Consider the following 27,878-nt stretch of genomic DNA (forward strand, 5'->3'; position numbering starts at 1 on the left):
TAATTTGGAAGGTTGTAGCTCAGTGGTTGAGGTCACTGAACTCTGGATCGGAAGGTTCAAATCCCAGCACAACCAAGCTGCTATTGCTGGGCACTTGAGCAAAGCCCTTAATCCTGAACTGCTCAGTTATAAGTTGCTCTGGATGAGGGCGTCTGCTAAATGCCATGTAAATGTACATTTGATTTATACAAACACACTGCAGAGAGTACCTTAAACTTCTTCCTGAATTCCTTCTCCTCTTTCTCAAATTTCTTCTGCTTCTTCGGGTCCTCAGGCTTAGCATCAGGTTTCACCGGCTTCAGTTTGGAAGGAGGCATACTGAAAGATCCATATGGGAGCATGTGTGAAGGCGAGTAAATGTCTAGTTTAGACTGCTAGTATACATTTACTGTAGGAAATAGAGGGTTGTCATGGTGTGACAGTGTACCTGGTGGGAGGCTGCGGTGTGTCCACATCATCATATATTTCCTCGGCTAAACACAGAATATACACACATGTTCAGCTCCATTTTAACACATTGTTAATAAACTGCGACTCCAATGTTCCCATGTTCATAGTAACATCATTAGAACCTCTGTTTTAAATCTAAACATTAATTTCTTTGTACTGAAATGAAACTTCTAAATCGGTTTTCTCTATCAGAAAACATGTATGTTTTAATTCTTCATACTTCATGAGTTAATTGTTTTTTTGTTTGGTTTTGTCTTTTTATAATTTCTCCATCTGTCTCATCTCTAAATACACATATGTTTTTAGTATCCTTTAAGCATGGCATCTTCTCAGCAATCCATTCTACGTCTCGCAAAATTTTCTCTCCATTTCAAATCTTGTTTCGTTGACGATCTTATACACACCCTCGGAACAGCTTTTCGCTAATGAGCTCTTAATTATAATAATGATCTCTATTGATTAGCGATATTGTATTAGAGCACATGCAGGGTAAGAAAAATGATTGTGAGACTGTAAGAAAGGCCTACAGCTTAGCTATTCCTAGACCATTACCTTAAATCCCAGATTATTAATGAGTGAAATTAGTGTGGAAGTTCCCATGTTCATTCTTTAAGCCCAGTTTCTTGTCACTATTATGGCCTTTAGTCACAATATGACAGTGTCATTGCATCATAAACATCAGGGCATAATATGAAAATACATGTTTATAAAGAGAATCATCTGCAGCTCGGTGCCTTTGTATCCCTTTGATGAGGAGCAATAGATTTTGTGGTGCTTTTAAGATTAAATACATTTGCATTTACATTAATATTTAATATTAATTATTAAATACTCAATGCTCAGTCAGAGATCCCCAACCACCGGGTCATGTCCCAGTACCAGACCACAGACAAGGTTCTACCAGGTCGCAAGAACATTCTGGGGAAAATGTCTATAGATATAACAGTCTTATTTATTGTGCGTTCTGCACAAGAATTTACTATCCAAATTTGCATATACTGCCATTTCAGAAAACAATATTCCCACACTTGTAACAGATTCAACTAATTATTTACAAGTGTTAAACAAACATCTCTTGAAAAGTTTCTTTAGTGGAGGAGGTATGAAAAGACCAATCAATGATGATAAAGGACAGACAGCTATTGTTGAAAAACATGAATACATTAACTCATTTTCGTTTGGTGTATGCAGTTGTTGTGGAGATGCCATGTGACCAATATGTGCAAATGTGTTTTGAATGGAACATTATACAGTAGATGTGCTGTGTGACAGTCAAAGGTCTATATATTTGGGTTACCATGTAGTGCTCTTTACCTTGGTTATCCTCTGGACTGAACTGTGGAGGAGGAGGAACCCTGAAAATACACAAACATTTATTTAACAACCAAACCAGTTGACAGTATAAAGACAGCTTTAAAAGTCTGAGTGCACTTTGATATTTGAGAGAAAAAACACCTACAACGCATAAAACACTTAACTAGAACACCTGAAGTGTATTATATTCACATTAGTGTATGATCTTAATTGATTATATACTCAATGTACTATATGAATATCATGTCACATTTCTTTGAACAGTTTATCGTTTGATTTAATATTGCGCAACATTAAATCTTTTTTTTGAGAAATTGGTTCCTTACATCTATTCTCTCATCAGCCTCCTTTTTTTCTCTGTCAAAGAAATCTTAACTTGTTGTTTCATAGAAAAAAAGAAAAGCATAAAAACTGAAGAAAAAAAAATGCCCAGGGAAATTTTTATAAAAAACCACAAAAGCTGGAAAGTGAGAATGCCTCCATAGATGATACTTGTCCTTACAAGTCTCAAATCTCCTAACAAAAAACCCAATCACATCAACAAATATACATTCAAAATTATCTATTTATCATATATAGATATCAATATTTATTTAACTACGTCTCGCATTTACTAAAACTATAGAAACAGCAATGTATTAAAACAATGCATTAACCAGCAGTAATGTTCGAGCTGGATCTACTGTCTGAGAGGTGAATTTAGAGAAAATAATGCATACCTACTGACCAATCAGATTCAAATGACACCACAGCAGTGTTAAATTTTCTCATCTGATTGGCCAGAAAGAATTGAATATAAAAAAAAAGAACTGATAGTAATGAAGCTGTTCTAATAGATTTGATTTTCTGTAGAGGCAAACTTTTTCACAGGGACCTGTATGGTAAACGTTCCTCATAAATATTCCACATAAACATGTTAAATGGTGTGGTGAGGCTTCTATAAAGGAGATGTTTATTTAACATTGATGGAAGGAGTCTCCAGTGTCAGTACTTTGTAGCAGTCAGAAAACTGTAATTGTACATTAAGGATAATATGATTATGCTTTGCATTTTCTCAAAAACATGGAAAGCTGCATTTCTTTGGTCTATTCAACTTTAAGAGAAAAAAGTGAGGCTCTTTAATATGTTTATATTTGCTATAACGTATAACAGGAACTAAAATTCCTTTACTCATATAAAGTGTTTTATTACCAGCATACACTCAGTTAATACACTGGTTTGGTGATTTTACTGCTTCCTTCCAACCTTTTTTTTTTGCAGTTTTATTGTCTTTGTGAGAAACTTTTTTAGACAAAAATCTGTTTATACCTATAATTGGTCAAAGTGCACTCATATTTTTTTTCTGTAGAAGTTTATTAATCAACAGCAAACATTCTAAATCATTGGCAGAAAAAAGAAATCAGTGAAAAGAAGTGTCACAATAATTTATGATCAGTAATAAAGTGGGAAGTGAGGAAAGTAAGGGAAGTAAAAGAATGAAAGAGTCATTCAGGAGGGATTTGTATATAGACTGGAGTGTCAGTTTTATGATTTGGTGTGAATTTGAGCATTAGGTTCTTCAAGGCCTTGATCATTACAGTAATTCATTACAGTAATTTATTCAGTAGTAAAAAATAATCGAGAGGAGTGAGAAAATATGATTTAAAAAAAAATCATTGTCTGACTCCATCTTACTAATAGAGAAATTACACGTTAATGCTGACAGGGTTTTTTCTCCAGTCAGTGGGGGTCTTTAGCATCCGAATGAAGCTGCGTGCTTTGGTGAGAGACCCGGGCTCCCGGCTGCTAATGACATTGATGATGCATTATGTTATGATTTACAATAAACACACACACACACACACACACACACACACACACACACACACACACACACACACACACACACAGCTCATAGTAATTGTAAAATTAAAAAATTGAAGGACTCAAATAATTAATCTTTTTAAAAAACAAAATTATTTTATATGTGTGCATACAGTGGGGGAAATAATGATTTGATCCCCTGCCTTTACAATGACATGAACAGTCTAGAATTTTATGGAAGAGAGAGAGATATAAAAAAAAAAAAATCCTCGAAAACATCATCAAAAACATCATTAGTAATATCGATAAAGGATAAACATATAATTGTTGTTGTGGTGACTTTTTGTTTTGCTATAAGCCATTTATTCAATGTGGAATGAACTTATTACACGCAGACATTCAACAACATTTAATCGAACCTAAAAACCATTTAAATGTATGAGGCGTAGTTAATTGATAAATATTTGAGGGGTGGTAACCTTTAAATGGTTTTCCTTATAAAGATATATTAACTCCTGAACACCTGAGGACTCCTAGGTGGAAGTAGTTTTACATTTGATATAAACTGCTAGTTTTCCCTTTCTTGTCTGATGGCAGTATAAAAATAGGGCAGATTTTTATATCAAATTAATATTCAAATGCATTTAAATAACAATCTGAAACTCACTTGCAGGTTTTAAAGGTGTTTGACAGCCATTAACATGTTTTCCCACATTCTCAATGCACTCACCTGACATTAAGACTGGAATCATCCAGATCATCATATACATCATCCGGTCCCTCGGGTGGTGGAGGCAGAATGACTGAGAACAGCAGAGGGCAGTGTTAGACACGTTACCCTGTACTTAAAAAACGTTTAAACGGCATTATAATCTAAAAGGAAATAGAGTTCATTAATTTGACCTTTTAATTATTTAGATTTAAATCACTTTAATTAAGATGCAGAGCTCTGAATGGTATATATGTATGTTAAGGTGATTCGAATAAACGGTGCCCTAAACCACATTAGCAAAACTGAATGTGGTTTCAGGTGAGACGGATGTCTATAATTAGTTCCATTAATTTCATAGCTGAAGTCCAGAAATAAAGAAGAAAATGGGAGACACAAAACATGTGTCGGCAGTAGTACTTTAATTTGGATGATACTGAACCAGCCAGTTCAGACTCACCTCCTGGACCACTGTTGCCCCTGAAATGAAAAAGAATTATGTCAATTAAAAAACTATGTTGCATGAATAAAGTAAAGGTTAGACATGCAGAATTGGACCGAGTGCTGATACGGTACCTACTATCCTCCTGAGACCCCACATCATCATACACATCTCCATCATTTTCAGGCAGAGGCCTACTTTGATTCTTTAGAACATCAAAGTCGATCTGGACCGATTCAGTCTTCACATAACCGACTGAAATGGAAAAACTGTGTTTCAGCATCTTTAGCAGTGACCCAAAGTTTGGATTATGCCATTTTACACAAATACAACACTCATTTCAACATCAATACATGACCTATCATGATGTACTGTATCCATGACTGTATCCTACTGTATAGAGTTACATGAATTATTGTGAAATATCAGGGGAAACAAAGCTGGTTCCTCTTATCAATTAATAACAGCTTGCCTTTATAGTTCTTTCTTAAGTGAATAAGCCGAAAAAAGACTGTTTATTACACTGCAAAAAAAATAGCATGTAATAATATCTTATTATTATTACAAGAGATTACAGGGAAAAAAATGAGATCATTAAATCCAGATGCAGTTTTTTTTTTTATTCCATTGACAGATGTTTCTCCTTGTAGAAATGTTGTTTAAATGAGCAGCCAATATAAGAAAACTACTTGAAATGACAACAGATGTTTTGAAATAGGTTTTATAATTGTATTATAGTTAATACTACATAAATCTCACAATATTCAAGACAATTCTACTTTCCTTTTTCAGTACAGCCTTTAAATCTGTAAAGTGTTTGTCAGATAAGGCTTCGTAAATGAGCTGTTCCTCTGTAGAGTACCTCATTAAAAACCTGTTTTACCTTAAATCCAGCAATATACACATTTTGACTAATTAGAATCATGAATGTTACTGATGATAAACTGTTAATCTGGCCAACTTGAAAATCAAACCAGCTTTAATTAGGAAAGCTTGTATGGTGATGTCACATGATCAGAGACAGATGCATGGTTAGCATAATGGTGAACAAAACAGTGATTTCGGATACACACAGGCCCCTTCTTGATTCCTGCCCAGCCATCGGCCCTCTGGGTTGTCTGTAATCCGGAGGATGTCAATCGAGTCGCCCTGTTTAAAGCTGAGGTCATTCCTGCCACCTTTACAGTCTACCCTTGCTTTGACTTTATGGATGACTTGCAGGGGCCCTGACATCTAACAAACAAACACAATATTGCATTTCATTTTATATGATGCTCATTCATATACATTTATGATGAATATTATAATATGATGACTGATGTGGCCGCACTTTGAATTTCTTTCTGGCCTCTTGTTCTTTTTTTTCACGTTCCTTCTGGTCTTTCTTTTCTTGCTCTGCTCGCTTTTTCTCTTCCTTTTCCCGTTTCTTTTCTTGCTCCTTCACTTCTGGTGCAGTCCTGAAATTACCAACACCAGCACACACACACACACACACACACACACACACACACACACACACACACACACACACGCATGCACGCATGTATACATGCAGATGTGGATTTTTGCACTGTGTTGTGGTTTTTAAGTTAATGTTAAAAAAAAGCCTACTTATTATACCAAACACACTGGTGCTATTAATGCAGCGAAACTAGCATAGCTAATCAGCATCTGCAAGGCACTAACAGAACCTGAACTACATGTGGTCAGGGAAAAAAAAAGGCGTACCATTGATCAAGTTCCTCATACGTCTCCCCATCACTTCCACTTCCCTGTGCAGAAGAAGAGCAACCGTCACAGATACATTTCAACAAACAGCAAATGAGTTATACAGAAGTCAGTGCTTTTACCTCGTCTCGGCGTCCTGCATTTCCTGCAAAGTTACAATGTGCAGATTAAATTACTGCTTCTTTTACAATGCTTATAAGTTTAACTAAATAGGTCTTTATTCATTGGTGCTTTAAGAGAAATTATACTCGTAACACTAAGCAAATTGCATAACTTATCAAGGTGTCTGATTCACAAATCCAAAATTCTTTGTACATATTTTAGGTGATTTCATATGTAATTTAAGGCTTAATTTACAAAAAGAAAATCTGTTTCTTTAAACTTTTACACAACACAGGAGTGTCGAATCTTTTCCACATAAAGCCGGTGTGGGTGCAAGCGACAAACCTGATAGTCCATTAAAAAATAAGATCTAAACAGGTGGAGTCTGGTGTGGCTTGTGTTGTAATGAAAACTTGCACCCACACTGACTTTTTGTAGAAAAGATTGGTTGCCACTGACATAACAGAATTGTGTAAATCTTTATGTGTGAATGTAATTGTAGCGCCTATGGCACTGATTCAACGGCAGTAAAGAAAAGACAGTTTTGATGAGAGGTAAGTTAGGCCAATTCACACGAGAAGCTCCAGTTGACAATTCTATTGCCTCATTAACAACAGTGCAAAATAGATGGCACCGTAAACAATATTCACAAAATATTAATAAAAAACAATAAAAGAAAGAGCTCTTTAAAAACATAAAATGAGCCCACTGATGCGGTTCAGTCTAAACAACCTCGATAAGGGAAAAATCATTGTCACCAAAGCTGAAAAGTGCTTGATTACAGGTCGTTGCCTTGATGTCCCTGGTCTACTAATAGAACCAATTGCTTCCCCAATTGCATTTGTTTCTACATCTGCACTTTCACTTTCCTTTACTCTATCGGTGTCCTTACAAGTTTCTGCATTAAAATCAGTACTTTTTCCAAATATATATTTCTCATCTACTGGCTCAAAAACTAAAGTTGGAATTTCTGTGTTTGTCACATCCAGTAAACTTTAGTCCTCCCCAGCCAGATGCTGTTCATGCGCAATGCCCGGTTCCTCTTCCCCAATTGTCCCAGGAGTTGTGTCTACAGGTTCTTCCGTTGACACAGAGTGATCGGTATGAAGCTCATTCTGGGTTAGTGAAGTCAGTGGTACAATCGGCAATTCAATTGTCATATTGTCATTCATTTATGTGGTTTTACTTAGTTTCTGTATCTTTGGGATTTTATACAGATAAACAAACCTTTCCTCAGGTAGCTGGGTGGGATAAAAGGCCAAGTCATCCTTCGACTCTGACTCTACCTCACAATGTTGCGGTTGGACATTTCTGGTCCTTGGCAGGCAGACCTTGGGCTCAGCCTAGTCAACTTCCTCTGCTTGGGATAAGTCACCACCTGGCAGTAGAGGATCCCTATGCAACGTTCTATTTCAGAACTCTGTACATGGTGGACTCCCACTTATCTGCGAGTTTGTGCTTTGCAGCCGAAGATTTCTCACAAATACTTAATCACCTTCCACTAATGTTGACCCCCTTAATGGCTTATCAAAACAGCGTTTGTTTCGATCAGCCACCTTTTGTGAATTCCGTCTGGCAATATGGCAATATATAACTTTCCTTTAGCCGCACCCAAGTTTTTTACATACTGGGACTAAGACGTAGGAGCTCTATTCTTAACAGGCAAGCAGAATGCAATATCCACTGGTAGCCCAGGCTTATGCCCAAACATCAATTCACAAGGGCTGAACCCTGTGACCTCACTCTATGTGCAATTATATGCATGGGTTAGTGGCTTTACATAGTCATGCCAATGACTTTTCATCTTTTTCCTTAAAGTTACCTAGCATATCAAGGAAAATTCGACTGAAATGCTCAACAGGATTTCCATTTGGATGGTAGGACTTGTGCGCACTTAAGTAATACCAGCTAATGGTCAAAGCTCCTTAATGACTGGTGACTCAAAATCCCTTCCCTGATCACTGAGAAAACGCTCTGGAAATCCAAAATGCACCAGATACTGCTCCCAAAGGCATTTTACAACAGTTCTGGCCTTCTGATCGTTGGTTGGCATGGCAACTGCATATTTGGTGGAGTGATCAGTTATAACCAAGATGCCTTTGGTGTTATGATTGTCTGGCTCCAATGACAAATAGTCCATGCAAACAAGCTGCCGCTTCCTCGGGTGGTGTTTTCCACATAACACAACATCTGCACGACTTGATTTTTCTGTCCACATCCATAGCCATCTTAGGCCAATAAAACCTTGAAGTCAAGAGTTCTTTCCAAACCCATATGCCCCATATCATCATGGAGACACGTGTGAATGGTTGGCGAGGTCTGCAGAGAAGGCCATTTCTCAGTTCAAGTCGTTTCCACTCTTTGAGTATTAACTACATTTTACTGGGGAGAGTTTTAAGCCATGTTCCCTTAATTGCTGGAGAACTTGTAAAATCCAGGCTTCATGCTCTTCTAATGTACTTGCAAACACTACGACATCATCCAAGAACACTAGTACTTCTTTTAAATTAAGACTGCCCATACATCTTTCCATTAAACGTTGGAAGGTACTGGGCACGTTAGTGATGCCCTGGGGCATACGATTACATTTGTAGAACCCAAAGGGACACACAAACGTGGTCTTAGGCTTATCATGCTCCTCCATTTCAATTTGGTAATAGTCGAACTTAAGGTCCATTACCGAAAACCATCTGCAAAAGCTGAAAAAGACTCTTCAAGTTTTAGAGGCTTGAAACTGTGTTTTGGTCTTGGGACATTAATTCTTAATCTCAGTTCCTGAAAGTCCTTCCTTCTCAGGAACTGACTTTACTTTAAATCATGTTTGTTTAGTTTTTCCCAGGTCTTTTGTTTTTGTTTAAACTCATTGTGCTTAATTTGAACCAAATTGGAGTTTACAGCAAGATTAAGCAAAATTATCATCCTCACCACACTTAGCCCAGACAGTAACCCGGATTAGGGCATCTTTGTGAGCTTTGAGTCACCTGAGCATAGGGTGTTTATTTTTGTAGAAACATTAGCTTCAGGTATTGTTTTATTAGCAGGGGTCTGGTTAGAGTTACCATTCAGGGATGCTTTCAGAGAAGCTACTTGAGCTTGCAGCTGGGTAAGTAGTTTTTCCAGCTTTTGTGTACTGGCAGAGGATGATGCATCTGCAACAATTGCCATGTTTATATCATTGGTGACATAATCCTCCATGTTAGAGAACATGCCTGGGCTTTGGTTTTATTTTAAAATTGCTTAAGCAGCTGGCGTTCTAAATCACTGGCATCAATAACTACTCTAGTAGTTATTATTACTATTGCAAATAGATAGAAGGATTTTTTTTTACCTGTATTTTGATTGGTATTCAGGAATTTTGCAAAGAGCTCATCTCCATCATCAACAATGCCATATGCTATGGCAAGCAAACTAAGATAATCTCTGGGAGTTGCTTTTGGCCCAATATGCTTTACAAAATTAGCAGATTGAAGGAAACGTTCAACTATTTTCTTTACAATGTGTCTGACAATGTGTCTGTGTGGGCATGGAATTTTCCCAGAAAAAGGCCTAAGCTTGCCATAGCCATCGTAAAGGGGAGACAAGTCACTGTGACTTAATGACATACTCAACAACTACCTTCCAGACTTTAGGAGTGGTGAGCTGTTCAAAGGTAAAACAGGAAGCTTGTTTTCTATGCAAGGGTGATTTCCCTGTGTCTACAATGAATGGTAGTGCATCAGGCTCATGGGACTGGGCTGAGAACCTATTTCTACTTTTGGTAGGTATCGGTTCAGCTTGGGCTATGTTGCTAGTAAGCTTTTTGCTAGCTACTGTCACATCTGGTTCGGTTGTGCAGTGGCTTTTACTAGACCCTTATATTCTAGCTAACTCATCTTTCTAAACTCTCTCAAAGTCAGTGCCACTTAGTTTATCAATACCCTGCAATTCAGCTAAATAAGAATGAGTTAAGTTAGAACCTTTGTCATCATCATACAGCTCAGATAGTAGCTGAATGTGGTGAATAACATTTGGATTACTGCTAATCCTTTTGCAGGGTAAATTACTGCAAAGAAACTTAACTGGTTCACTTGAGGTAAACTCCACAATGGATGTGTCTTTATACTGAGTTTTAGCATTAGTAATGTTAATTACTCTCTGAATAGAACCAAACTTTGCTAAGTACTCAAGAACTTCATTGTCTAACTTATCACCAGTCAAGCCATTCACTAAGACTGAATTGGGCACTTTAACATTTTCTGATCCGATTGCATCCATGTTTTATTTTACCCTTTTCACAAATTAAAGGATTCAAAGACATGGTAACAAAATGCAACAAAAGTGTCAACTGGTCAACTTTCACTCAACAAAGAGCTCTACTACTAAGGAAACCTTTCCCTGGCTGGCTCGCCAAGTTTTTATATAGCACCTATGGCACTGATCCAATTGCAGTAAAGAAAAGACTCTACCATCTACTGATAATTTTATTGCCTTCTTAACAACAGTGCAAAATAGATGGCACAATAAACAAGATAGCGCTTTAAAATAATAAAAAATGAAGTAAATTCCCGCTTAAATGTTCAGTTTGTTTCTTAGGTGCATGTGGAATGTTGGCCCAGAGTTCCATGGACATGTGTATTTAAAATCATTATCTACCAGTCTCGCTAGGCTAAGCTCACAATATTTGTTTATCCAGACTTTCTAGTACTCACAAAAACTAATCAGAGTTCCAATTATTTCTACTTTGTCAGTGTCGCCTCAATTCTCTGCAATTCTCTCAATTCGCCTCAATTCTCTGCAAATTTCAGAAGTTATATTTTTGCTGGTATTCACGAGGAGAAGAATTACAATTAGAAAAAAAATGCTTAGGCTCCAATCAACTTAGTCCCACAGTGCCCCCTATGGTTCGGAGAGAAACTACAGTATTAGTAGCCCTTATTTCTCTATCGGTTACATAAGTTAGAAAAAATAAATAAAAAGAAAGGCACTCCTGGCATGTGCAAAATTATTCACGCTAACATGCAATAATTTCCACGAATTAATATCTCTGTGTAGTCTGGCTTAATGGTAAGTGGAATTAGCAGCATTACTGTGCATGACTTTGTGTTATAGTATACATTCCAGTGTGTGTGGCATCAAGAGTTTATTTTTTTCAAAAGTGAAAAAAACCCAATACATATCAAAGGTCTGTTAGCTCACCAAACGAGTCATTCAAATCACCAACATCATCATAGTCCTCATCGTCCTGTACTCTGTGTCAGAAACATATAGAAGCATAACATTAATGCTATTAGCCTTTACATCCCAATGTTGCTCAATTTTGGATTCTGATTGGTTAGAAGGTGATGGTTCACACTTTTTCTAACACGTTTATTAACACTCTAATTCTTGTATGTTTTATAATAACAGTTAATCTGAAGGGACATGCAAGGCAGATGATCCACATAAAAGAAAATGTGTGCGATCATTGCTTGTGAAGTGTTTTTTTTTTTTTTTAACAGTAAAAGATATTTAGAATGGAGAAGTTAATACTTTGTGGTTTAACATGACAGTCAGCATTTCTTGCTTTATGAAATCTAAACAGAAAAAAAGAGAATTTGGTGAGGAAATAAATGTTATCCCTGCTGTAATGCAAATGATAACAGGAACTTGTCTTATGGAAGTTCCACAACATTAGACATAACTATAAATGGATCAAACGGATCATATGTTGAAACTGTAAACCAGTGGCACATGGTTGTGTCGGTAGAGGAATAAAACACTACAGGACAAGAGGAAATACTTTGTTTGATTATCATACCACTCTTCTGTTGATTCATTTTCTATACCAGCACACACTTATGTGTGTTCAAGTTTTGTTCTTTATATAGTGGAAAAATTTCGGTGGAAAAAAAAACCCACCATGTGAATCAGAACCTACTGACTTGCAGTGTGTTTGTATATATTATATGTTCATTCTATATTCTTTTTGCTGAATAACACTAAATACAGTATTAAACACTGGAATGGTACAGACCTGGGCCCTGGAGGTCGTGGAGGCAAAGACGGAGCTAAATTGGTACTGGGATGTGCCGCTGGAGGAGGAGGAGGCAAAGGGCCTCCCTTCTTTATTTCAGGGACTAAAAAAAAAATGAAAATTTCTCTTGAGACTAGCCATATTTCAATTCACCCCTCTCTATTAAAAACATATTCCATAAGTTTTAATTAATAGACATACAATCTGCAAGCAATATTAAATCCTGCTTAGACTTTTAGGCGCATCTCATATCAGGACTCAGGACTATTTGAAACACACGCATGCACATCAGTATTTACACACTAAATTCAGATTTAAACACTGGAATCCGATTTGCACACTGAAATCTGCTGTATAACATATCCCCATTAATCACCACATAATGAGCTCATTACATTCATTATCCATTCCCTGATGTTCCACATTTGTGGCTGCTTTATAAATAAGATATTTGCTGCATAAAATTTGTGATGTTTTGTTCTGAATCTACTACTATAATTTTTCAGGCTTCAACATTAATGATGCATTTGCATTTACAGCATATGGCATTCACTCTTATCCAGAGCAGTTGAGGGTCAAGGGCACAGCACGCACAGCACTTGCAGCTTAGTGGTGCTGGGATTTAAACTCATGACCTAACATTTTGCTGTACTACCACTTATATAGGGGTTGAGACAATCGAGACTGTCAAATTACAAATTTCACATTTAAACATGTCAAAGTTGTGAAAGTATGTCCTGATAATTAAAATCTTTAAGATTTTAAGTGCCAAGCATCTCTCAGGGAACTCCTTCAAGACTTTTGGAAGACCATTTCAGGTGATTACCTCTTGAAGCTCATCAAGAGAATGCCAAGAGTGTGCAAAGCAGTAATCAAAGCAAAAGGTGGCTACTTTGAAGAACCTAGAATATGAAATTTTTCAGTTGTTTCACACTTTTTTGTTATGTATATAATTCCACATGTGTTAATTCATAGTTTTGATGCCTTCAGTGTGACTCTACAATTTTCATAGTCATGAAAATAAAGAAAACTCTTTGAATGAGAAGGTGTGTCCAAACCTTTGGTCTGTATATATATACACGAAGCCGTGAGTGGCTCGAAAGTCCGGAGTAACATTTCAAAACAGAGTTTGTACTTTAAATTACATCTAAATGTTTAAAAAAACTATTTTATTATTATATTTTTCATTTAAAGTAGTAAATAAAACATTTATGACAAGTAATTCACAACTTCTGTTGAGTTTACAGTACAGTACATGTACATTTCCCCCTGAAAAAGGAACCATCAAAAGGAGAGTCAAAACCTCACGATTTTTTGTTACTCGCAAGGGGTCATAGAACGGAACAGATCAGGCATAACATTATGTTGTGGTAGGCATTATTAGTCAGGTAGGATATTACCTGACTAATAATGTGTTGGTCCCCCTTTTGCTACCAAAACAGTCCTGACCCGTCGAGCATTAACAGCATTTACTTTTTCAGCAATTTGAGTTACAGTAGCTCATCTGTTCGATTGAGCCACATTGGTCAGCCTTCGCTCTCCACGTGCATTAATGTGCCTTGGCCCTGTCACCGATTCACCACTGTTCCTTTCTTGTTGAACTCTGCAGACTGGGAACATCCAACAATAGCTGCAGTTTTGGAGATGCTCTGACCCAGTACTTACACTTGCCCATTTTTGAGGATAAAATGTTTACTTACTGCCTAATATATCCCACCCTCTAACAGCTGCCATGATGAACAGATAATCAGTGTTAATCAGTTCACCAGTCATAATGTTATAATGTCATAATCAGTGATGGGCAGTAACACGTTACTGTAAAGCAGTTACTTTTGACAGTAACTAATACTGTAACGCATTACTTTTTTATATAAAGTAACTCCGTTACCGTATGGTGTGTTACCGTTACTTTTTTAAATGAATAAATTTCGGCTGAAGTGTAGACTACAGTCTAACCTGTTTACAGCAGCATTGCATTGTAGGATTGGTGTATGAACCACTGTAAACACGAAGAAGATGCGTTGTGGGCGTGTCTCCGTTTATTCAGGTCTGTGCGGCAGTAATGGCGAGTTGAGGCAAGAGCAAAGTTTCTCAAAGTGGAAATATGCTCATTATTTCACTTTAGTTGTGCATAAAGACAAAAACTTTTTAGTCAAATGTAAGCTGTGTCTTTCTGGTTTCGAAGCTCGTATCTACTGTGATAAACAGCAACTCCAATCTGTCGAAGCTCCTCCAGAAACTCGATGCCTCGACGAAGCTAGAAGCTAGAACCTAAACCAGTGTTATGTTGTACATTGTTGATAGTGTTCATACTTAAGCTGTGAAAGGAACATTTTTAAGAGCTCAACACAACAGCTTTTATGATGCAGAAGCCATTTTAGTTTTTGATTGTGAACATATTATTCAGCTTGTTTTGTTATTTATTTCAGAAATGCTTGTGATATATTCAGCATGTGCTGGTCTGACTTAAATAAAATGGTGTTTAAAAATTACTTTGTGTTTAAGTCAGTTTTGTGTTTGTATAGAACATAACGCATAAAAGGGCATTAATGGGAACATTAAAGAACGTTCTTTAAAAAAGTAACTAAAAAGTTACTTTTAACAGTAACGCATTACTTTTTGGTGTAAGTAATCAACAAAGTAATTGAGTTATGTTTTGAATGAAGTAACGAGTAACTGTAACTAGTTACTATTTCTTAGTAACAAGCACAACGCTGGTCATAATTTTATGCCTAATCTGTGTATTCTATCGGTGTTCCATTTTATTATATGTTCTCAAGGGAAAATTCATGCTCTTGGACAGGTTGTCTTCAGCTTTCATGTGAGCCAGTTTCAGAAAAGGCTTCCTCCTGGGAAGACGGCTATGCAAACCAAGTTGTTGCAGTTGCTGTGGCGTATGGTCTGATCACTGACAAGCGGACTCTTCCGCTTCTGCAACCTCTAAAACAATGCTTGCAGCATTATTTTTTAAGCCAGTTTCTGCAATTGACACACAGCATGAGGACTCAACGTCTATGAAAGTATGACGTCTTTTGCAAAGCATCAAATTTTAACTGCTCTAATCCAAGATACACAAATTTGTATGGTCCTGTCCATCTGGCAAAAACATGAACATGATGAATAGGACATGTGGCTTTACATGGTTACATGACTTACAGCTGTTATTGCTTAGGGTGTACTCACTTTTGTTGCCAGCTATTTCGAAAATAATGGCTGTATGTTGAGTTATTTTCAGAGGAGTGTAACTCTATGCTGCTATACTGAGCTGCACATTGACTACTCTAAAATATATCCAAGTTTTATTTCTATAGTATTGTCCCTTGAAAAGATACACTAAAATGTATATATATTAGGGCTGTCAATCAATTAAAATATTTAATCACAATTAATTGCATGATTAATCGCGATTGTCATGAGTTAACTCGTGATAAATTGCAACTTAATCACACATTTTTATCTGTTCTAAATGTACCTTAAATTACCGTAATACTTTTCAAGTATTTAATACTCGAATCAACATGGGCATGGAAAATATTGACACTTTATGCAATTGTATTTTTAATTAGTGAAACCAGACTCAGCTTAGAGCATGAAGACAAAATATTCTTGTAAATGTTTTAATTATGGTGTTTTAAATAACGTTAATCTTCATGATACCAAACGAAACCTTTGCTGTGTTTTCACAAGGATAGTTTTATTTGCCGGATGTAAACAATTGTAAAATTTATATATATTATATATTTACATATATGTGTGTGTTGTTTCGCAAGTTTTTATTTTGCCTCTTTTATTTATAAAAATATTTATTTATATTTGTAATAAAAATGGTCAAACACAAACGCATGCTGCATTAATTGCACGAGAATAAAATTTGTGTCATTAAAATGTTGCCTTAACACATTATTAACACATTAATTTTGACAGCCCTAGTATGTATATCACACAATGACTCCCTTGAATAAGAACTGACCACTAAGTTGTCAGTTTTAAGCTACTGCATTGTGCAAGTTTAGTCACATTATAATTACTCAAAGCATGATAAAGTATAAAAATGACTCAATAAATAAAAAAGATTAATTTTAGATGAGTCAGATAAGTTTATGGGAAAAATGGACAAAAGGACAACTTAGTGAATATGTGCGGCAGCGGCATTACTTTTCAATAAAGCAAATAAAAAATAAATGACCAACAATGTAGTTAGAGGATTATAATATGGATTTCAGTCTGTTTAAAATATATATATACAGTGGAACCCGGTTATGTCGATGTCCTAGGGGGTTGCCAAAAAGCATTGAGATAACCGATGATCGAGATAAACGAAAATCAATATATATATATATATATATATATATATATATATATATATATATATATATATATATATACGTGTATTGATTTTCGTTTATCTCGATCATTGATATATATATATATATATATATATATATATATATATATATATATATATATATATATATATATATATATATATATGTGGCTAATATCTTTAATTTATAAAATGCCCAGGTGTTAGTAAAATGTAAAAATCTCATTGTTAAAATTTTTTTCCTGAACTTATGTTGGTTATTTTGTTAGAACTACCTAATAGAAATAGAGTTTTGGTGTGCGATTATTTTCCTACAGTACGGCTGAAATCTGCTAACACTGGCAACCACATAGCTCAGTTACAGCGCTACTTACACTGCAGCAGGACTGAACATATACAACAAGGTCTAAAAATGAAAGCTTTCTCTCAACATTGTTCCTGTTTCATGCTTCCCTGTTTTTGTCTTTAACTAACAGCTGACAAGAAAATAACAAAAAGGAAGTTGAAGGTGTATGCAAAAAAATACAGATTATTATTATTATTATTATTAATAAAAATCAGACTATTTTAAAAACATTGTATTAAATCTTGTATAGCTGCCAGTACACCTGGTTTTTGCATCATCTAAACTAATGAGTAATAATTTCTGTTTGATGTAATTGTAAGTGCAGGTCAACTTGTAAATGTGTACTTGATAGCTTGAGTCGAGCTCATGGAGATAAGAGTCTGAAAATAGAACCATCTTTGACCACAGAACATTCTGGGTCATCACTTAATAAAAAGTTGTGAACATTAGAGGATGTCACACTTGCCATGTGATGCACACTACCGGTCTTGAAGGGCTAAAAGGAAGTTGACATCTAAATGTTTTCTACCCTCCGGCCTGACTGTTTTGTCATACAATTTGAGTTTGAATAAAGGGACAGTGGTAACTTATCTGAGACTGCTGGAAAAGGGAATTGATTGTGGATATGTCTTACTACTGTGTCTTTCTCATTTGTGTAAGAACAAAGACATTAAAGTCAGTAATTTATGTAACATTAATGAAAATGTAACACTGACAAGTGACAGGAAATGCTCAATTTAACACTCACCCTCAGCTGGAGGTTCTACACCCTTCTTAAATTTCTCAAGGTTGACTTTGGGTGGTCTGTTAGGTTTGCTTGGCGCACTGCCGAGAGCAAGACTGTTAGGTAATGGGTTCTTTTTGGGGGCTGAAGGACCATCTTTCACTGAATGAGTGTCTAGACCAGAGGGTTTGGCCTTGTAGCTAGGTTTCTTTCGTAGTATCCCCGGACCTGCCACCTGTGGTTCTTTCGAGCTTTGTGCTTTGGGTTCATCTTTTGTTGCATCTTCTGCTTTATTGAAGAGATTTTGGGCAGTACGAAAGCTTGAATTTGAGTGTGAGAATGTTTTTTGCGAATGTTCCTCCTCCTTGTTCTCTTCTGGCTGCTGCCGAAGTGCGTTGAAATTACTCTTCGGTTTGGGAGCTGCAGGCATTTTTGAAAGGGCAGGGCTGGCATTCAAAGTGCTTTCATTGTTCTCAGTTTTGGGGATCTTGAAAGGTTTGTTTGTCATCAATGGTGGCTTTGGGAATGTGTTCTTGGCCTCTGTTATCAACGGCTTCTGAAATGGTATCTTCGGCTTTGGTTCGCCGTTCTGGTTCGAATCTGGTGGTTTTGGTTTCAAGGGTTTAGCAAAAGGGGGTTTGCTATCCTCATTTGCATTTGCATTCTCAAACCTGCTGACTAGAGCTTTAGGCTTTGGAGACTCCCACAACTCTGGAGCGCTGCTGTTGGACACTATGTTCTTCATGTAGCTATTTTTAGGGATAGTGATGTTAGAAGCAGAGGCAGGAGCACCACCTGAGAGGCTGACCTCAAGCGCAGGTTTTTTGGATGGCACCATGGGACCTGATAGGGTTGGGTGAACAGCAGTTTTTGGACGCGCTGGAGCACTTCCTTCCATAGACACACCTCCAGTCTGAAAACGAGCCCGAATGGCTTTTACATCTGATTTGTTGTCCTGCAAATGGAGACCACAAACTTAAATTATTAGGAATAGAAATTGGACATGCATTTGTGTATTTATCAGAAATTAACTTTTTTACTTTTTTATTATTAATGCAATAAAATTATAGTTCAATGAAAACATGGAAGACAATATTCTAAATAATGGACTTTCACTATTGTCATGTCTCCAGGACAAATCTAGGGAGTAAACATCTTAGATTATATTTACTATATTAGATTTTTACCATTACAATCATAATATCACAACATTTCAGAAAAACATGCTGTTCTCATTCATCAGTACTTTTCTATTAATGCTTAAGTACACACACACACACACACACACACACACACATATATATATATATATATATATATATATATATATATATATATATATATATATATATATATATATATATATATATATATATATATATATATATATATATATATATATATATATATATATATATATATATATATATATATATATATATATATATATATATATATATATATATATATATATATATATATATATATATATATATATATATATATATATATATATATATATATATATATATATATATATATATATATATATATATATATATATATATATATATATATATATATATATATATATATATATATATATATATATATATATATATATATATATATATATATATATATATATATATATATATATATATATATATATATATATATATATATATATATATATATATATATATATATATATATATATATACTTTTACACAATTACAGCAGTAATTACACTCAGTTACACTAACATTTTCTTTACTCATCTCTGTTCTCATCATATGTTCCTATGGATTATGCTACAACATATTATTAATTACACTTTTTAATAGCAAATGTTTCTTGACCAGCCACTGCTAACTGCTTGTCTATAGATCTCACCCCATAAATTAATAAAACAAAAAAGCAAGCTTTATCACACAACTACAAATGCATTCATGTGCTAATAAAACAATGTATATTCTTTTACCTGCTCTTCTGTAATATGATGTGCTCTGGTATGAATGGCTCTGTACTCGCCTCACCCAACTACAGGTCCAACTACGACCACACAGGAACTGAGTGAATTAAGCACATTATACTATAATAGCAGGAAGCTCTGCAGTGCTCAGCCAATAGCAACTTGTTACCTGAAATGAAACCTACTCTGTTTTTTGCAGAAGACCTGCCCATAAAATAAATAACACTCTGTTCTGTGTCTTTTGTTTTGTTGCTTTTGTTGCAACAGGAAGAAAGACATTTGCCAAATTATGACATAATGGAACTAACCATTTTTAGATTGTTGTGATTGTTACCAAAGTAAAAAAGTTATTAATGTTATTATTATTATTATTATTATTATTATTATTATTATTATTATTAGTAGTAGTAGTAGTAGTAGTAGTAGTATTAGCGGAGTTAAACATGATTTCCAATGTAAAGTCAACATTTACACACCAACAACAAAAAAGGAGAAGTCAGACTGAATCACTGGGACTATAGAGAAGAGTGAGATTCTGCAAAGGGCTGCAATTCATCAATGATAGTTCAGTGTCATTTATACTAATGTTGTTTTATTTGTTGACTATTTACCTAGAAAGTTATAACTGGAACACAAAAATGGGGAATGGTAGTAATCAGTAATTGGTCATTGAGAAACACTGGTGAATAATGATCTATTGTTGGGAGCATGGCTTTTGCAAGTGAAACTCAGTCAGGCTTTACACACTGGTGCTGAATCATGTGACACAGCTCTCTTAACACGTACAACGAGCAACTGTGATGTGAACTTAAGTGCAGTGCATGTCAAACAGCTACTGTATTACAGTTTTTCTCAGTTGCTTTGGAGTGATTATCAGATCTTAAAACTTATTGTTCAACCCCCACATTGTGTAGTCACTTGTGCACATCATAAAAGCAATTTCTTATTGATTTGAAAAAAATTGCAAAAGCTTTGGTACATTTATTAATTTGATTATGTACAATTGTCTGCTATTTCCTACATTATTAGTTGTTTATGTCATGTTAATATATTATACTAGTTTTACCTAAATAGTCGTAACCCCCAGAACATCTCTTCATCAGTTCATTGCATAAGTCATTGGTTTAACAAATGGTTGCCATCATTTGGCAATTTAAAATTTCTATTAAACATTTTTTTGGAAAAGTGTCTTGAATTGTGCAGATGAATCATGAAATTCACTAATGATGGCTTGCAGAGGTGGCAAAATTACACACATTCTTCCCTTACAGTTTTTCTCAGTTGCTTTGGAGCGTTTCTCTGATCAGAAATAGATTTTTCAAAACTACTTGTTCAACCGCTACATCATTTAGTCATGTGTGCTCATCATAAAAACATTTCTTGTTGCTTTGATCAAATTGCGAATGCTTTGGTACATCGATTGGGTACAAGAGTCTGCTGTTTCCTACATTATCAGTTGTTTATGTTCATGTTGATCAAAATATAATATACTGGTTTCACCTGATTAGTCTTAACCCCCAAAACAAATAGGCATCAGTTCATTGCATAAGTCATTAAATGCAAAATGGTTAAACCATTAATCACAACTTTTTTTGTAAATGTGTCTTGAATTGATGAATTGTGCAGATGAATATTGAAGGGGCATGTACACCTTCAGATCAATCAATAATCAACTAGTTCTCTAAAATATGTCAAGGTTGAAATCTTGTTTAAAAAATAAATGAGCAAAACAGATTTACAATTGTAGAAAATAGGTGAACAACTAGTCGAGAGCTAAGATTAAGAATAAGAATGCATGCTGGAAGGGTATGGAGGCAAAAAAGAGGAAGTTGAAGAAAAGGCCAAACACATTTCAGTTAAAATTAGAGCCACTATTGTGGACCATGTTGTCAATCATGGCCAAAGGTCATTGGCTGAGGCGGGTCAGAGGTTACAGCCAAATATTGGGAGATCAACTGGGTCGTTAATAATTCAAACATTTTGCAGAGAGAACAGGTATGTACTGTAATCCACCAGTGTGTATATACACTCTGTAACACATCTAAGTATAAATGTATTGCATTAGTGCATTTTGTTTCACACAGGACTGCAGAATTACCTCATAGGGGTGGGAGAGGACCACTTTTCACACCTCAATAAGGTTGGACTATTTGCACTATTAGATATATAGTATATATACTATATAAGAGACACCACATAAGCAAGAAACAGCTGTACTGCATATCATTTGAAAGAAATGGTGACAGAGTGAAGGAGCTACGGTCCCGGTATGTACATGTAAACCATCTATGAGCATAGAGTAACTAATTTACGTAAACTTCTTATAGTGACTTATATACAGTATACTACAGCATGTGTGACCTATGTACATTTGCTATAGCTGTAGGAAAAAACATGCAATATGTGTACATTTGATATAACTGTATCTTGTAAAATGAAATGAAAATATATAACTAATTGGTTGTCTTCTGGGTTGTAGCGTATGATGGAATTGGAGTCAATGAACCACCTTACAAGTTCATATATGTGGATGAGGCTGGCTTCAGTCTGAACAAATGCAGAAGACGTGGTAAAAATGTCATCGGCTCACGAGCTACTGTTGATTTGCCAGGCCAGCAGGGAGTAAATATCACTATGTGTGCTGCTATGTTAGAGCAGTTTGTGCTATCTTATACGTATTCCCCTTAAAAGGCCCATACAACACACATCATCTCCTCACCTTCTTAGAGACCCTCTATAGGGCTCTCATCCCTGATGATGAGAGGGGTCCATTTCGAGATGATTTACCAAAGTGATACTTTGGAATAATGTAAGTTTCCATCACTCAAACACCATCAGGCAATGGTTTCTGACCCATAACAGGATGCTGATGCAATTTCTCCCACCCTATTCCCCATTCCTCAACCCAACTGAAGAGTTCTATTCAGCATGGAGGTGGAAGTTCTATGATTGCCAGCCACATACTCAGATGACCCTGCTGGCTCCCGTTGATGCAGCATTAGAGGACATCACAGTGAAAGCCTGCAGAGGCTGGATAAGACATTCCAGAAGATGTATTGCAAGACATGATATCTGTTGTGATGTGGATGAAAATCTGTGGCCCGACAGACTGGGACGTCAGGGGGTATAGACAGATTGCACTGTATAGTGCGGTATGTGCAGTTCTGCCTAAAAAGTGTAAAAGTGTACAAATTGTTTTGAGAATGCACTTACTGGTTTGCAAATCTTAAGGATGATTCTAGAAATGCTCAAAAGCAGCTGAGAAAAACTGAAAATAAATGTACAAAATTCACAATTTGATCAAAGCAACAAGAAATGTTTTTATGATGTGCACAAGCGATTACTGATGTGGAGGTTGAACAAGGGGTTTTGAGAATTTTATTTTAGATCTGAGAAACTCTCCAAAGCAACTAAGAAAAACTGTAATATTAGGGCTGTCAATCGATTAAAATATTTAATCGTGATTAATTGCATGATTTTCATTAGTTAACTCACGATTAATCACAACTTACTCACACATTTTAATCTGTTCTAAATGTACCTTGAATTAATAAGTTTCAGGTTTTTTTAATCAACATCAGCATGGACAAATATAGATGCTTTATGGAAAATATTTATTGTATTATTAGTGAAACCAAAATAAACATAGAGCAGGAAGACAAAATATGTTTTAAAGTAATTATCATGTTTTAAATTACGTAAATCATCAGGACACCAAACGGAACCTTTGCTATGTTTCCACACGGACGGTTAATGAGGTGATACCGGAGAAACTGTACCTCTTCTAACTTTCATACGGATTCCATAATCAGAGAATATTTGTTTTCGATGTGAATTGGTAGATATTTTTAGCTATCTATTCATATATTTAGTGTCTGTGAGCCAAGTATTCACTGAGATTCAAGTTCACAAAAGTTTTGTTGTTATGAGTCTATACAAATAAAAGTAAATCCAGATTCGAGTAATGTATTGCTCTTATCAGTACGACCAAAATATCCCCCCAAAAAAAGTAATTTAAGTTTGTTTCGGCGTCAAAAGTGCCGGAGTGTTTGTCGACCCCAGAGGGTTAATTGTGTGCATCATGGCAGTTTTGGTGCTGATTTGAGACTTGGCGCATCAGTAAAACAAATGTTTACTGATTAAAAGTAATATTTTTCGGTGGATTTAATTTATTTATTTCCTATCTCAGGAAAGAAAGGACATTGTGAATAAACGTGTGTTGCGTTGAAGCTTTTAATTTCGGCTTTTATATTTATTTTATTTTTTTAATAAAAAGATGATGATGATCCAGGAGGTCTCTGTTCTCAGTCATGATTTCATCGCTGACTCCCTCTGTCTCATCCACATTAACCCCATACTTATTGTTGCCATCTCTCCTGCTCATTGTTCTCTTTGAAAATTAGCCGACGTCTGTGGTGTGTGAGAGCCAGGAAATGATACACCAGTGGTAGATTGAAAAGTCGAGCAATTACAGGAAATAGGTTGATTGCATGCAATGAGAAGAAAAATATTGACATTTCACCAAATTAATTAGATTAAAAATAAAGTAACGAGCCTGTTTTGAAAATGTAAGAAGAAGAAAGTACAGGTATTTGTGCACAAATGTAATTAATGATAGTAAAATGTTTATACTGCAGTAAAGTACCCATACCTGAAAAATCTACTTAAGTACTTCCCACCTCTGATGGCGATTGTACGGCATCAGATCAACCAATAATCAACACAGGCCGAGCAAAACACAGAATTACAATTTTCAAAAGTGTAAATCCTGTCCGGTCTCTTGAAATCAATATGAGTCAAATATGTCATCAAATAAAGGAATTTGTGCTGATGAAATTCATAGATGCCATTCAAAAGAAATTCTGTCGTGTTTTTTCAATCATTGTAATCCAACCGGTAGTTTATATCAGCAAACACTAAAACATGACTAAACAATTTGACAATCTTGTTTGTGAACAAAGAAAAAATGACTTTCTAATGGGAATTTTATATTCATTGACACAAATACTTACTTTTGAGAAATGAAATAATTATTTTGAGAAAGGTACAGGTTTTAGCAAGAAATCCATTGTGTGGTGCTGTTTGTACTAATTGTTTTGAGAAATCCGCTTACTAGATTGCAAATTTTACAAATGATTCGAGAAATGCTCCAAAAGCAAATGAGAAAAACTGTAATGCTGGCTGAAAAATTCACTGTTCTAAGTTGCCAATATTGCCAGAACAGAGAACATAACATATTTAGGTAATAACAAAGCATGGCAAAGTAGCTGGGTGAGAATGATACCTGTAACAGATCTCTAAGAGCTTGCTAAAACCAGTTTGTCAGGCCCTCATTCATGTAACATGCAAATAATATTTTGGAGTTTATTGGAGTACACCTGTTGGTGTCAGTGGTAATGCACCCCACCATTGTGTCCTGACAGCACATCAGAAAGCCTCACTTTGTTCCCTTGTTGGCATTGAGAGCCAGTTATCTGGTCTGGAATGACAGCTGGACAGGTGTACTGACACACCCTGGTTAATAAGCAGTGTAGGCCTGGGAACAGTCCCAACACCAGGAAGAGAAGATAAGCTCAGAAAAGACTGGGCTGTTTTGCAGATTAGAAAAGCAGAAGTTTTGTCTTAGCCATAAGAAGAAGCTTTCGACAAAATCAATTACACTATCACTGTTGCTATTCTGAGAACGGGCTTTCTACTTCCTGTAGCTTGGATGAAACATAGTTTTTGAGTTACAGAATAGTAAAATGAAGGCGCTCCCTCTCAGACAGAGCGTTTGTTCATGTACATACCCGTCCTTGTCCTGTGCACCATGTTCCTTGTTCTGCCTGCTACTCTACTGGCAGTGTTTAGCCACATGCACCAACAAAGTGGATTCTCACATTTCAGTTACTATAACAGCTTCTGTTATATTTTTAATAGGCACATAAAATAGACTTATACAGGACAGCAGTCTTGTGCTTCTGTAATATCTTCTTTTTCTGGTTTTAGGTTTACTTGATGCTTTATACTGCTTGCCAAATATTCTTTTAAAAAAATAAGTGCCACAGACCTATAAACAAAAATACAATCTATACAATCCACAGTATATTGTATGCTTATGATATTGCAATACCATGTGCTGTTATAGGATACTGATCAACGATTAATGTAAAAAAAAAAAAAAAGCAATTAAGCAGAGTTTCTATAACATCCCTAAAGTTTGATTATTTTTTCAATAATCACATGCCCAGAAGTGTTTATTCATCCTATACTACAGCAGCTATAAACATTTATTTATATAAACTCTTACATGCAACTTGGCCTTTTACTGCCAACTGTATGGAGCATCTGCCATAAAATTTCCTGTGTATATGTTACTATAGAAACAATAACATATTAAAACAAGCACAATGATATAAACCTGTAGCTACACTGAGAGCACCTGTTATAAAAAATTCACTCAACACCTTTTGATCAATCAGAGTCCAGAAAATAGACAAACCTTTGAATAACCCACATACATTTCCACTCAGATAAACTATTTATAAATAGATTATTAAACACATAAACAGACTTTTATGAGCAATTGTACATATAAACCAGTAACAAAAATCTACTATAAGAAATTAAAACTTCCAGTGTCTCCTGAGACCATTCCCATGTTTCTATGTTTACTTTAGAGGACTTTACTCAAATATTCTGGCAATATCAGTGAGCCAATGGAAGTAAACACTAATCATTAATGTAGGTGAGAATACTGCCAAAAGAGTGCAAATATTGGATCTTAAGAACAGAGCTGTGAGATAGAAGACACTTTTAAACACAAAGAGGAACACTTGTTGATGAAGCAAGCAGAAAAACTTTGCTGGCTTACACAATACTGTTTGATATTGCAAAAAAAAAAAAAAAAAAGAAACCAAAATCCCCAGGAAACTCCGAACCAGTTTAAACTTGTCATACTGGGACCACTTGTTCGAAACCTAACTAAGTGTTAAAACAGACATTTTTGTCCAGCACATAGTAACTACACTCACTTCAGGCAAAGTGGCATAATGAAAATCCATCTAGAATTTGTCTCAAGATAAAAAGAGGACCATAAAGAGCATTACAAATACAAGTCCACTGTGGTGGATAATTCACTGAGCAGCATTGAGAACCTGTATCTAACAAAAGAGAAAAAAAGAAGAAAGCTTCACTTGCCATGATGGTTGTAGGTTCCTGCTGGGTCTGTTTCACAAATTGATTTCACTAGCTCCACTGTGTGTGTGTGTCTTTGTGTGTGTGTGTGTGTGTGTGTGTGTGTGAGAGAGAGAGAGAGAGAGAGAGAGAGAGAGAGAGAGAGAGAGAGAGCTTTACCCTGTTTGTATCTGTGGGAGCGTCTTTCTTGTGTCACTGATGTGTTCAGCTTGCTACTTCCCCTCTCAGCTGATGGATTACAGCTCGCATGAACATCGTCTATCACTTGCTCCATCTCTTTTATTTGCGTATTTCATACTGAGCTTCTGTTCTTTTCAAAGACAGAAGGCAGACAGGCTTTATTTCCGCTGGAACACCTTTACTGACGTTTAGACCTTTTTTTTTAAAGGACACTACAGACCACGCACCATATTCACATACACCACACACACACACATACACACACACACACACACACACACACACACACACACACACACACACACACACACAGAAAGTAATAGTTTGTAGTTAGAGAGAAAACCATAATCATAATCAGTGTGCTGACTGGGCATTACAGATTTATTTAGTGAATGAGGGCCATATAGTTGATATTTATGTCCAAAGCATTATGCATATTCACATTCATATTTATTTTCATTTGGAGCTTTTTTCCTATAACTTTTTAACAGTACATGTACATACACTTTTTATTATAATAGTTAAGCTGAGAACATTCATACTGGTTTCAATACAATTTAATACATTCCTACCTACAAAACAGCTCTTCCCATCTAGTCCTATCTTCCCATGC

At 35.6% G+C, this 27,878-nt stretch overlaps 1 protein-coding gene across 8 annotated transcripts in view; it reads right to left on the bottom strand.

The window, feature by feature from the left end:
• fybb (FYN binding protein b) overlaps nt 1-27,366 on the bottom strand; it is a 31,911-nt gene extending 4,545 nt beyond the window's left edge. Inside the window, exons 1-15 of one of the 8 annotated variants that reach the window (XM_046867869.1) lie at nt 27,245-27,366; nt 17,959-18,889; nt 12,541-12,643; nt 11,724-11,776; nt 6,569-6,591; nt 6,447-6,490; nt 6,049-6,175; nt 5,792-5,951; nt 4,853-4,973; nt 4,737-4,756; nt 4,298-4,370; nt 3,454-3,549; nt 1,765-1,805; nt 428-473; nt 210-318 (exon numbers count right to left, since the gene is read on the bottom strand). In XM_046867869.1, the coding sequence (XP_046723825.1) occupies nt 210-318; nt 428-473; nt 1,765-1,805; nt 3,454-3,549; nt 4,298-4,370; nt 4,737-4,756; nt 4,853-4,973; nt 5,792-5,951; nt 6,049-6,175; nt 6,447-6,490; nt 6,569-6,591; nt 11,724-11,776; nt 12,541-12,643; nt 17,959-18,832 (1,890 nt within the window). In that variant the 5' untranslated portion in view covers nt 18,833-18,889; nt 27,245-27,366. Of the gene's footprint in view, nt 1-209; nt 319-427; nt 474-1,764; nt 1,806-3,438; nt 3,550-4,297; nt 4,371-4,736; nt 4,757-4,852; nt 4,974-5,791; nt 5,952-6,048; nt 6,176-6,446; nt 6,491-6,568; nt 6,592-11,723; nt 11,777-12,540; nt 12,644-17,958; nt 18,890-19,918; nt 20,007-27,088; nt 27,206-27,244 lie in introns of those variants that run through there. The other 7 variants (XM_046867867.1, XM_046867866.1, XM_046867868.1 and 4 more) reach the window with 7 other exon arrangements.
• Between the last annotated feature and the right edge of the window lie 512 nt (nt 27,367-27,878).

The sequence above is a fragment of the Silurus meridionalis genome, chromosome 15 (genome assembly GCF_014805685.1).
Source record: "Silurus meridionalis isolate SWU-2019-XX chromosome 15, ASM1480568v1, whole genome shotgun sequence".
Taxonomy (NCBI): domain Eukaryota; kingdom Metazoa; phylum Chordata; class Actinopteri; order Siluriformes; family Siluridae; genus Silurus; species Silurus meridionalis.